Raw genomic sequence first — 13,400 nt, 5'->3', positions numbered from 1 at the left:
CTCACCCCAGTGAATGAAGAACAAAAACCCCAAATGGTCTATCCCTTATATTTATTATGGAAAAATTCCACAATACAAAAGCTAGAATAATATGACAGACCCAGATACAATCCTAGGGAAGTTCTGATACTAGAAACCAAACTATAAACTATAAAGAGGCTTGAGGCAAATGTAAGCTCCAGTTTGTTGAGGTCACTTGAAATGTGCATTCCCGGCACCCTAGGGCACCCCGCCCCCCGCCCCCCAGTCCCTCAGAAGAGGAAATCCTGACTTAGAGAAGGTGGAGAGGAGGGGTAGAGCACTGGTTTTAGAGGGGAGCTGGGAAAGCAGACCTAAGGTGACCAATTTCAGCCCCAGAGAGGATTTGAATCCTGGTCTGGTGCCCTGCCCTGCAGAAGTTCTTCACGTGGGTGGCTTCTAGGAACACCTGAATTCCCAAAAAATTATATGGATGGGCATTTTCCTAGGGAGAAGACTCACTACTCCCACCAGAGGGGCAAAAGGCTCTGCAGCCACGGCTTATGCCCTTATCCCTTCACCCAGACGAGAAAAAATGTCTAAAAACCCACTGTAATGTATTTTATGGATTTAATGGATTTATGGATTTAATGGTAACGCTGACCCAGTCTCCCTTCTGATGGTCACACTGTTCTTTTAAATATGGCCTATGAAATCTTAATAATTAAAAAATGGTCCTAGGGAATTAAAAACAGGTACATACAAAATTTTCCTGGTAAAGAAATTTACTATGCATTTAGGCACTTCATACTAGAAATATTACGCTCATCTGGAGGGTGTTTAATAATAACAATACCCAAGGGGTGCCTGGGTGGCTCAGTTGTTAAGCATCTGCTTTTGGCTCAGATCATGATCCCAGGGTCCTGGGATCGAGCCCCACATCAGGCTCCCTGCCTGGCGGGAAGTCTGCTTCTCCCTCTTCTACTTCCCCTGCTTGTGTACCCAATCTCGCTGTGTCTCTGTCAAATAAAATCTTTTAAAGAATAAAAAATAAAATAATGATACCCAAAATCATTAACAAATTAATTTGGGAAAGTGTGCTTTGCTTGACAATCCATTAAATGCATCTTTCATTTTCAGGTATTTCCGAAAGCATTTTGGAAATAAACACAAACATACATGTTCACAGAAAATGCCCCTTAATGGCTTTAATATCGAATATAACCATCATAGCTCACAAAAATAGCATAAAGTGCAAAAGCTCCATCTCAAAAGGCTTCAAATCACTCCCAAAGCAATGGAGACTAAATGCTAGGCCCACACCACCCTTATACGGAACAAGTCTGGAAAGTATAAAACAAGGGATGTATCTGAAAATACCATATATGTTCTGATTCCATACTGCGATTATAAAATAGTCTTCAATCTGGTTTAACAGAGAGAAAGAAGCAATTCAAACAATTAGTCCTTTAGAATAGAGGCCTTTTTCTTCTTCTTTTTTTAATCTGTAGGAGAATGTCCATAAAATCCCTTGAGAACCCCAATCTGGCCTGCCAATTCTCTCTGGCCAGCTGGAATGGTAGCACCCAGGCAAAGAGCTGACAATGAAAGTTTCCAAGCTCATTTGGGGAAAAGGAGCTGGGGTTGGGGGTGCTCACTGGACAAGCTTCAGCCCTCCCCCAACCCCAGAGATGGCTGTGTGTCAGCCCCATGGGATGAAGAGCCAAGAAGACTCCGTTCCACTCTCGGACCCTCCAGCATGGCACTGGCTCACGTAAGCGTGATGAACGGGTGAGAAGTTTTGACACACCTGAGAAATCCAGTAAAAACAAGTTACAGTTTTGTGTTTTGTTTTTTGTTTTTTTAATAAAGTCTGTGCTTGATGACCATCAAGCTTAGATTCCCCCAACAGAACATCTTGGATCCACAATTAATATTTTAGGCACTCATCGGAGGGACAGGCCTCGTTTCCCCCAACATGTAGCCTGTTACCAAACAGATTCAGGTTATCTCTCCCCCATACACCTTCAACAGATTCACTGACGTGCTAATAATATAATCATAATCATAAGGAGAAATGATTTTTTTCTAAAAATTAAGATTCAATCAAATACTGGAAAATAAGAATCACCGACTTCAATGATCGCTCGGTAAAGAGGAGAGCGATGTTTACTATCTTAGATCCAATTCCTGCTGGTTCTCGGTCTTAGGCAAATCTATCCACGCAGAACACAAATGCGCCCGACCTGCCATGACCTAAGTACCAAACATCACATCTCCACGTCCCTGCGTTATTAGAGAAAAAAAATCAAAAGATTCTTGATTGCACATCAATTAATAAGCTATTCACTTTTTTAAATCTGAAAACCTGTAGAGCCCTATTTGTACCAGCGATGTCCTGTGACTCGTCAATCCAGAGCAGAGGCCTCTGGAAGACAGAATTCAGCTCATTATTTCTCGGGACCTACTCATGTCAGGCTCAATTTAAAAAGAAGACTCAGCAGTAAGTCAGAATCCAGTGATGAGCTCTCAAGGGTACAGCTGACCGAGTGTATTCCAAAAGCTGCTCCTCATGAAAAATACATAACTGGCATTTATATTCCATTCAAGCGACCGGAAGAACTGTCCCCTCTAAAAAACGGCTGTTCACAAGGCTATGGGGCAGGGAGGGGGGGGGGGTGGCTAGAAGGAAATACACCAAAATATTAACAATGATTGTTCTCGGACAATAGAAATACAGACTTCTTTTTCCCTTCGACTTTCCTGTGGTTTTCCAATTTTCTTTCCAGAGTGTTTAGTGCTAGAAGAAAAGCATCCTAAATATAAATGTAAATATAAATATGCGAGAAGTCTAACTTCAAACAAGATCGTTCAACTCCTTTCTCGATTTACCATCTTCACGCTAACAAGCTAGAGTGATTTTTGTTCAAGAGTTCAGTTTTTGTCCTCAAATACACCCATTCCGTACGTTATCAGCCCTCAGCTCATTAAAACCAATCTCTAGAAGAGCCTTGTTCTTTTGTTTTTTTAACAGCAAAAATATCCCTTCTGATATCTTAACTAAGTCATCTGTCTTGTAGAAGACGGATGGAAACAGCCCTGTGAGTCGGGGCACTGACTTCCTTATTTCCAGCAGTCACGTTGTATCCCTATTTCCAAAGGACACTCAGAAACTTCCAGAAGAGCAAGGTCAACGAGATGAGAGCTGGAGGTGATGATCATCAGGGACCCACCCACCCCTTTACCTGAGAGGGAGACACAGTCCCTCCCTAACAGCTGAACAGTGCTCCTGTCAGTGAGGAACTCTCAAGACAGAAATTAAACCTCACACAGAACACAAACCCTTCCCGCACTTCCCTGCCTCTCCTCATCCAAGTTTCCACGCTAAGACAGCTGGGCCTGAAGCATGTGGACGCTTCTCCCTACTTTGGAGCATTTTGATACTACAGAATGGAGGAGCCCAGAATTCATGCCAGGAGAAATTAATTTGAAGCAAGGACTGCTATTTCCTTTTAAAAAACTCTAGACCAAAGTTTTAAAACTCTCAGTGGTTCCGAGAACCACCAAGGTCTCAGAGGTGCATTAGAACCCCACTAATACATAAATACCTTTTTTCAAAGTATATTTTTAAACCATAATACACAGGTACACTCCTTCAACACCAAATTTTCACCATGGAAACCACAATGTAACTTGCATTTTCACTGCATGATATTAGGGAACTAAGTTTAACCTGCAAATAAACTTAATAGAATACAACACATTTCTCACATTTGGGTTCCATCAAGATCTCTTACTGTAAATAGGGTTGTGCTAAAAAAAAAAATTACTTGAAAACCACAGAAGTAGAACAAAGTCATTCATTTTTAAACTCTCAGTTCATTGTTCCTTATTGGACTTTTCGCCTTAGATCCTGTACAAAATTCTCAGTAAAGCAAGAGTTCCTAGACATGCCAGACTGGTACTGCCCAACTCTTCAATCCTTGGTGACACAACTCCTGTCCTCACAAGGACACCTCCGTCCTGCCCTCTTTCACAGCAGAATGCTGCAAGGCAGGAAGTGTCGGAGGGACAGCGAGTATCCCTGAGGTCATGTATTCCCCCCCTCACACCTCGATGACCATTTTTGGAGTCCTCAATCAACCCGGTGAAGAGGTTAGTGGTAGCCGGTGTCATCTGAGCTGAGGAAAAACTCAGAAGGCAACAGACTTGCCCGCTGCATAAGTGACCCGAAAAGCCAGCCTGGGGTCCCCTCAGTAGTCGAGAGAAGCAGCCGTCAAGATGCTCAGAAAAACCAGAGGGAGCACCTTGTACTGGGAGTGCACGGAGCACGACTCCCACAGGAAACACTGGACAAAGCAGAGGGAAGGTTTTCGAGGGTAACTTCCAGAATCGAAGGTTTCCCATTTGCAGAAGTTTCCAGAACTTTGTGTTTGCTCCAGATGTGAAACCGGGATCCCCACTGTGACCATCCCAAGGCCTTGACTTTACAGAGTTCAGCAGCAAGGAGTGGGGCTCTGTGTGCAGATGGCTTAGCCATACCTACTCTTCTCCAGGTGCTGGAGGCCCCTGGGCTGGGGGGCAGGGGTGGGCAACAATGTCAACACTTAGAAATTGTGCTCATCTTCAAGAATGGCTTAAAGTGGAGTGTAGCTTTTGGCACAGAGGGTTTTTCTGTCCACTCCACCCCCCTCTGAAGTCCCCGGCTCTCAGCAGAGGTAGTAGAGAAAAGATTCACAAGCACAAGTAAAATCTGGCTACCGGGAGTCTCCGAGTAGACCAGTAGCCTCCTCAGCCACAAGCCCTGCGTGAGTTTCATTGGCTTGGTTTTATATTAGGACTATTTCCCCAGATGAAAATCCCTGGCGTCTTCCATCAGTCAGACGGTCTTGCCTGTCGCAGCGTCTGTCAGCAGGAGAGTCCACTCTGAGAGCACATGGGACCGGTGGGGTCTGGAGCAAACTCCTGGGAACTGAGGCTCCCACAAGGGACCACTTTGCCATCACAAAGGATACAGCCCAACCAGTCACTGCATCTGGAAGGGACGCTGAGAAGATCTACCTGGTGCCCCTCAGTTCACTTTCTGTCTTGGGGAAGGGAAAGACCCTCTTCCCCCGTGCACGGGGGAGTCCTGGTGGGCCACAGACTCGCTGGTTAGAGCCCAAGGGAACAGAACACTAAAAAGACAGACCCTACCCCCACTCTACAAACCACCGGCCGTCTTTGCTGGCAAGTGAAGCCCGGTGCATGAGGAAAAATAGGCAGAGAAGCCAGCCGCTGCCTTGCCATCACGTGATCTTGACCGGTGATTTCTTGCTGGCACACAGGAGGGACACATAGGGGACACCGATGAAGGCCCATTTCTCGCTGGGCCAGAACTTGATGACGGGGCCCTGCTCAGGGATCTCGGAGGCAGCGTCAAAGTAGGCAAAGCAGACGCAACCCAGGTAGGCAGCAAGGCAGATGAGGATGTGCCTGTGAAAGGACACAGGAGGTCAGCACCCAGCCAGGGCCAACAAATATGGCCGCCTTCAGGCGATCCTGCCCTCCCCGCCCCCAACCCCGCCCCGCCCAGCCCACCCTCCCCAGAGGAAGGACCACCCAGAGCCCCTTTCAAGGAGGAAGGGGGATAAGGTAACTAACAATCCTCGGAATAGCAGGAGAACCGCAAATCTGGGGCAAACACGGCCTGTTTTAGAAAGTTCTAAAATATTCTATGTGGTGATAGGAGCAAATATGCAAATGCTTTTGGGGCTCAACCCTGAAGACTGAAGCGCAAGGATTTAAAACAGGTGCTAAGAAGATGGAACTGAGACCATCTGATTAGATCCTACCTTCTTCCTCCAACGTTGCTTACACATAGTTTATGCCCTTTATCAGGAATCCTTTTATACAGACTAAACTGCTTTTACAGTTTATTAGGGAAACTTTCTTACTTTACTGTGTCCATAAGAAGTTGTAACATGAATCCTTTATCAAGCAAGGACCATTTAAAAGCAGGTAACCCTTCCCTCTACTCTAGACTGAAATTAAATTCCAGATAAGCTAAAGATTTAAAACCCATTTTTAAAATAGAGTCAGAGAAAACATTTTTATGAACTTTGATGGGGGAGGCCTTTCTGATATTGACAAAGTCCAGAAACCCTACAGGAAGAGATTGACCGACGTGAGAACATGACTGTTGACAACCCATATGGCACCAAAAAACCCTCATACACTGAAAGATAAATGGGAAAGGGGGGGGTGAGATATTTGTATCATATGACCAGTTAAAATCCCTATATCCTGGAGGGTGGCTCAGTCGGTTAAGCAGCTGACTCTTGATTTGAGCTCAGGTCATGACCTGAGGATCCTGAGATAGAGCCCGGGGTCGTACTCCTCACTGAGTGTGGAGCCTGCTTAGGAGTCTTTCTCTCCCTCTCCCTCTGCCCAGACCTCTCACACACGTGCACTCTCTCTCAAAAAATAAAATAAAATCCCTATATTCCAAAGAGCTCTCAAAAACTAATCCTTTCATAGGATGCCCTTTAACACAATCAGGGTGGGTGAAGATGGCATGATTGACCTTGGCCTCACGCCGATAAACACTGAAGCTGGCCACTGCCTCCATGAGGGCTCATTGTAGAATTCTGTCTGAGCTGATCCGCATGCAGATTTGCATAATACATACAGATACTAGACAGTAATGACTGGTTACTCTGTGCCAGACACCAGGTTGCTAGATAGAAATTTTTTTAAAATAGAAACACTGCACAAGGAAGACAAATGAAAAGGTACCTTTCAAACGAAGAAATGCACCCATTGAACTTAAACTGTAAAAGAGGCTCAACAATAATGCTAGTTTTTTACAAAGACATGAATACAAATATTTTTAATCAGGGTAACACGATTTAGGAGTTAATATTCAGTAAATATGAAAGTATGGGTAAAAGGCATTATCTTACAGACTTAATAAAAAGTCTGTAGGTCTTTAATATTTCAGAGATACAGGGGCACCTGGGTGGCTCAGTGGGTTAAACCTCTGCCTTCGGCTCAGGTCATGATCTCAGGGTCCTGGGATCAAGCCCCACATTGGGCTCTCTGCTCGGCAGGGAGCCTGCTTCCCCCTCTCTCTCTGCCTGCCTCTCTGCCTACTTGTGATCTCTGTCTGTCAAATAAATAAATAAAATCTTAAAAAAAAAATACTTCGGAGATACAGATCTGTATGTACCTGTATCTAATAGGTACAGATATAATCTACAGATATATAAAATTTAACCTAAGGAAATGTGCAGGCATGTGAACAAATAACCTAATCACCTATTAATAGAGAGGTTGGCTAAATGAATTCTAAGGCATCCATACTGGGGAGATATTTATTGACTACAAAAAAAATGGAAGATAATATGTATACACTGATAAGGAAAGTTGTCCACAATCTAGTATTCCCTACGTAAGAAAAAAACAAAACAAAACACTTTCTATCATATATAGAACGATGCAAGATTTGTTTATAAAAAGTATAATTAGAGAGGGGTGCCTGGGTGGCTCAGTGGGTTGAAGCCTCTGCCTTCAGCTCAGGTCATGATCTCAGGGTCTTGGGATCAAGCCCCGCATCGGGCTCTCTGCTCAGCAGGGAGCCTGCTTCCTCCTCTCTCTCTGCCTGCCTCTCTGCCTACTCTCTCTGTCGAATAAATAAAATCTTAAAAAAAAAAAAAAAAGTATAATTAAAGAAACAGACATGAAAATTCTGGAAGGAGGGGCACCTGGCTGGCTCAGTCGGGGGAGTATGTGAGTCTTGATCCCAGGCTGTGAGTTCAAACCCTATATTAGTTGCAGAAATTACTTAAGATTTTAAAAAAATCTTAGGCCGTTAACAATTGTTATCACTCTTTGGTGGACAGAATTATGAGAGCCTCTCTATGCTTCTGTTTAAATTTGTTCTTAAAGCATCTTAACTGGGGGGCGCCTGGGTGGTTCAGTGGATTAGAGCTTCTGCTTTCAGCTCAGGTCATGATCCCGGGTCCTGGGTTTCAAGCCCTGCATCGGGCTCTCTGCTTAGCAGGGAGCCTGCTTCCTCCTCCATTCTCTCTCTGCCTGCCTCTCTGCATACTTGTGATCTCTGTCTGTCAAATAAATAAATAAAATCTTTAAAAAAAAAAAAGTCATCTTAACTGAGGCAAAAATATGGCTCAACTTTGAAAAAGCAGGAAGTACATCAAACTTAGAAACAAATTCAAGTCTGAGCCAACGTTATTACAATCTAATTTTTGAATTTTGCTTAAATTGCTAATGTTATTAAGAAACTTGGATTGATAAAAATATGTACTTACTGTACCTTGAATGAGGTCGTATTTACACATGTGTGTGCATTTATCAAAACTCATCCAAGTGTACACTTGGAATCTACATTTTATTATCTCCATTATACCTCAAATTTAACGTGCATAAATTCACTAGTGTGAGTCGAGGTTGAACCTACAAAAATACCAGGGAAAGGGTCCTCAGACTGGAATCTCCAGTTCGTGCTGTTTTACATTGTTTTGTCTTTTGCAAACAGTCCTGGGAGTCCCCAAGCCTTAAACCGAGAGCAAGTTGGTCTCATGCCCGATCTATACACAAGCTCCCACGTTCAAGGGCATTCACACAAGTTCTTTCAAACCACAGAGTTTTAGGCATCACCCAATAGAAGTCAATCTTCTTCTGAATCTTGGACCTAATAAAGTTTTTCTAGCTCCTTTCCACTAGAATTCTCCCCTGGGCTCTCAGTTTACAAGGAACATCCCAAAGCCGATTTCCCTTGGTATGTGTTTCCCTTGTTCTCTTTTGCAATCAGAAGTTCTGGGGCACAGGGAAACAGGGCTCTGGGTTTGGAGCTGAAGCAGTTCATAGGAAAAAACCATTCGACTCCCTCCTCAGCATTCTGAGTGTAGGAGTCTGCATGCTGTTTAATAAACTGCTTGTGAGCACCTGGGTGGCTCGGTTAAGCGTCTGCCTTCGGCTGAGGTCATGATCCCAGGTTCCTGGGATTGAGCCCCACATCGGGCTCCCTGCTCAGCGGGAAGTCTGCTTCTCCCTCTGCTTGTGTATGCCCTCTCTCTCTCTCTCTCTCTCTCTGACAAATAAATAAAATCTTAGGGGCACCTGGGTGGCTCAGTTTTTGCACGTCTGCCTTTGGCTCAGATCATGGTCCCAGCATCTTGGGATAGAGCCCTGCATCGGGTTCCCTTGTTTGGAGAGAAGCCTGCTTCTCCCTCTCCCACTCCCCCTGCTTGTGTTCCCTCTCTCACTGTGTCTCTCTCTGTCAAATAAATAAAATCTTTACTTTTTTTATTTTTATTTTTTAAACTGCTTGCTGCCTTTTTTCTTTAACTTAATCGCATATCCTGAGCTATCCAATGCACAGCTGCTCCAGTTCCCAATGACTGAATTCCCAGGTGAGCTATTCTGAACAATTAATTCACTTCTCTAGGCATCCGTTTCTACCTGTAAAGTGCATGGGTGAGACTGTCCCCAGATGGCCTTGTGATGCCTTCACCTGGTCACCTGGGCATCCCAGTCCCCACATCACCTCTGTCCCAAGCCTTCCCCACCCCCACCACCCAACCCTGGGCGATCTAGCTAGAGCTCAGGTTACGGATTCGGTTTTCAGACTCCTTTATGCTTTAGTAATGGAGCCAGAGGTAAGGGACCGCAGACCCGAAGCACACACAATTAGGTCTTTTCGTCCTGGCTAAGCCTGCTCCCTGGAGCCTATGGCGCATTTGACAATACTTCCCATTGCTTCTGAAAGGTCTGACCGTCTCTGCGAGGAGAGAGGTGACCCCAGGCTGTGCTCTGTCCTCTTGCACACCCGCGCACACCGGGCAGGGAAAAGCACGCCCAGCAGGTGTAGACCCTGTGTGGCAGCTGGGGCTTACCACACGCAGTGCAGGTAGGGAAAGTGGAAGGACGACAGCAGCTCACAGAAGGCTCGGTCACTGATCCAGCAGAAGAGCGCCAGGGTCCACCAGAGGCCCGAGAAGAGGCCCAGCTTAAAGACACGCACATTGTCACACCTGCATAGGGATCCAGAAAGCGAGTCAGCCTCAGTCTGGCTGTCACCCACCTTGCTGGCCCCTTCCTTCTGGCTCCTACCACCTCCCTAACCCCAGCCCCTCGGCACCGGAGGTCCCACCCAACATCCTGTCACCCCCCTCCCCAAGCTTGTGGATGTAGACTCCACACGTCCATACACAGATGACTCCCAAAGCCGTGTTCTCACCCAGGCCTCTCCCTGACTCGAGACTCATGTACGCAGCGACTGTCTGGACACACCCACCCATGGGTAACACAGACCTAAATCTAACATGTCCTTAACCAACGCCTGTTCTACATACACTGCCCCTCGCTGCCTCTGTCATCGACCCCGGCCCCCGAGGGATCCTCGTACGCCTCAAATAGCCCTGGCACGTGCCCCAGACCTGAGCACTGGCTGTTGCTGCTCCTGGAATGCTCTTGCTCACACAGCCACATGCTTCACCGTCTCCCAGCCTCTGCTCAGACGCCCCTCAGTAAACCCTTTCGTGACCACGGCTAACAATCGCCCCACGGGTCTCCACCCATAAGTGACACTCTCGTACCCCCCCCCCCCACTTCCCTCTTCTCTCCTCTGACTTCTCTGGAGGGATTCCAACCCCTCTAGCATCCTCGATGTTTACTTGTGGACAGTTGGTCTTCCCCGGGAACAGCACAGGACACACACAGGCCTCCCACTATTTGCTGAATAAAAAGAGCTCTCCTGCACACCGGGACAAAATGTTTTTCAGATACCAATCCTAACAGCCCAAAGAAATTTCCATTGCCATTTCCTTTCCTTGTTCCTGAATCGTTCATAAAGGGGAGTGACTTCCATTCCTAGGGGAGAAGGCCCGGAGGCAGCTGGTGGCCGAGGGTACTTCTCGGCCCTCCCTCAGGTCTCTGTCCCTCCACGGACCGCTCCGAGGTCAGTCAAGCTCTGTGTGACCCCAAGAAGGGGTCACAGCTATGTATTCAGATTTGCTGCACGAGTGTCACAAGCCTGACTGGTTGGTTGGGACCTTTCCCGGCCGCCTGAGGAAGCATCGTACAAGCAGTAAAACCAGGATGGGCAGTAGGTTCAAAGGCCTCAAAAACACAAACTGGAATACTGTTTTGTCGGACAGCTAAATGTCTTCCCTTGAAAACTTTTTTGAAACGATAGAGGCCTAGGACTGGAGACACTAAATTCCTACTTAGCTTTGTTGAGCACGTCGCCCTCACAGACTCCTCCCTCTCTCAGCTCAGCCTTCTCTGCCTCCTCAGGTCTCGGCTTCCAGGGCGCCTTCTCAGATAGACTTTCTCGGACGGCCCCCACCCCCGTGACGTTGTCCGCCCCGTGGGCACCCACCATTTTCCTTCATAACACTCATCACAAGCTGACATCGTTTTTGTTGCTGTAATTATTTGTTGAAGATCTAGTATCCGATCAGACAGTGAGCTCAACAGGAGTAGGAACTCTACCTGCTTTTCACCAAGTATGTGCACTGTCTGGCCCAGAACACACATGAAATAAATGCTTGCTGAATGAACAAATAAGGAAGTAAAGAAAAATGTTACTTGAATTCCAGTGACCTAAAGGAGCCCATTTTTTCCAAAATTTTTTTTTTTTAAGTAACCACATTGAGTGGGTACCCAGTTCTCTGAATGCATGCTAGGCACTATGAAAGGCAAAATGAAAAGGCCTCTTGCCTTGCTATTTTAAAGATAAAATGAAAGAGGACAAAAACAAGTGTCAACAACTACAGACATTTGGTACAAGAGGACCTATGTACACTCTTCAATTAAACCTAGAAACTTTGGCTTAAGGAACACTCCAGAACATGGGTCAGCATCTGGAGAGGCAGTGTGTGTGACATTCTGCCTCTCTTGCCAGATGATGAGTCACTTGGGAGGAAAGCCTGCAGAGTCAGGGTCCCAGGGTGGCCTGGTACTGTCCCCTCCTCTGTTTCTAGAGGGACAGGTCCTGCTACCCGCTGCTGACCAGGCCTATCTGCACTTGGGTCTTGCCCAAACCTGGGCTCCTTTGGGTTTTACTCCCACTTCTCAGGGCTCCTATCAAAAGAGCAAAATGAGATTAAATGAAAAAAGCAGAACAAAAGTGATATATACAGGAGGACCCTATTCTAGGATTAAAAAAAAATCTGGGCTGATATCTGCGGTTCTCCTTAACCGTTGGTTGTATTTGCAAAGTTGCCCTTAACAGACTCACTCCTATAACCAGAAAAAAAAAAAAAAAAAAAAGGCACCTACACTAAAATATATTCAGTGCAGCTGAGTCACTTGATAATAAGATAACACAAATTTCAGTAAATGTCCGGTCATAACCCCCAATAAAATGTTGTTGCCACATGGTCTGAAAGTTCACAAAGGACACTGAAAATCAGGAAAGACTAGAAACAAGCTCTGGCAACAAGACTCATGAGAAACAGAAAGCTCCCCCGCTCCTTCGAGCAGAGGGAGGCCGGACGGGAACTATTTAGCTGCCGCACTACAGATTATCGCTAATGTCAGCAGAGCAGGCCCTGGAAGGAAACGCAAAGAGCAGCAAGGGCATCCCCTGTCTGGGAATTTGACCAAAGCAGGCCAACAACCATCTTCTCTTTCCTTGCTGGGACTCGGAGGGGAACTGGGACACAGCAGTGTACACAGGGGCCTCATTCCTGCCCGTGGCGTTGACATCAAGAAAAGGGACAGGCACCAAACAACAACCACAACAACAAAAACCAGCACAAATAATTCTTTTTTAAAGACTTCATCCATTTATTTGGCAGAGAGACACACAGTGAGAGAGAGAACACAAGCAGAGGCAGAGGGAGAGGGAGAAGCAGGCTCCCCGCTGAGCAGGGAGCCCGACTCGGGGCTCGATCCCAGAACCCTGGGATCATGACCCAAGTGGAAGGCAGAGGCTTAATGACTGAGCCACCCAGGCGCCCCAGCACAAATAATTTTTTAATTACAATCGGGAGGGATGCCAGAAAGAAGTCTAAGGTGTAGGAGCAAGGGAGCCAAATAGGTGAGTCAGCAAAGAGCCAGAAGTGAGCCAAGCAGGAGAGTCAGGAAGGGACAGCATGAACCTGGGGGACAGGGAAGGTCAGAGAAGCTAGAGGACAGAATGAAAGAGGGAAATTCGTGAAGGACAGATCAGCTGGAGAGGGCCATGTTAGGATTTTGAACTTCATGTAATTGCAAAATCAGCTAAAAAAAAAGAGACTATTAGAGGCATGCAGGGGCCATGCTGAGGATATTGAACTTAATGTCAATTGTAATGTCAACTAATAGAAAAACGAAAGTGATCGGATGGGATGTTCAGGGAAGGAAGAGGGAGTACACCTCTGCTTTGAGCAAACAGGTAAATGGTGCTCCCATTCACTGCAGCTGGAAATACTAGGAGAACCAGAACCAGA

At 46.1% G+C, this 13,400-nt stretch overlaps 1 protein-coding gene across 1 annotated transcript in view; it reads right to left on the bottom strand.

Moving 5' to 3' along the window:
• Nucleotides 1-3,587: 3,587 nt before the first annotated feature.
• Nucleotides 3,588-13,400, bottom strand: part of ACER2 (alkaline ceramidase 2) — a gene marked incomplete at its 5' end in the record, with an annotated part of 30,229 nt that continues 20,416 nt past the window's right edge. Inside the window, 2 exons of the mRNA XM_080820458.1 lie at nucleotides 3,588-5,433; nucleotides 9,858-9,995. Of these exons, the coding sequence (XP_080676584.1) occupies nucleotides 5,247-5,433; nucleotides 9,858-9,995 (325 nt within the window). The 3' untranslated portion in view covers nucleotides 3,588-5,246. The remainder of the gene's footprint in view (nucleotides 5,434-9,857; nucleotides 9,996-13,400) is intronic.

This window comes from Martes martes (assembly GCF_963455335.1).
Source record: "Martes martes genome assembly, chromosome: 12".
Taxonomy (NCBI): domain Eukaryota; kingdom Metazoa; phylum Chordata; class Mammalia; order Carnivora; family Mustelidae; genus Martes; species Martes martes.
This window is presented reverse-complemented; position numbering and strand designations above follow the sequence as displayed.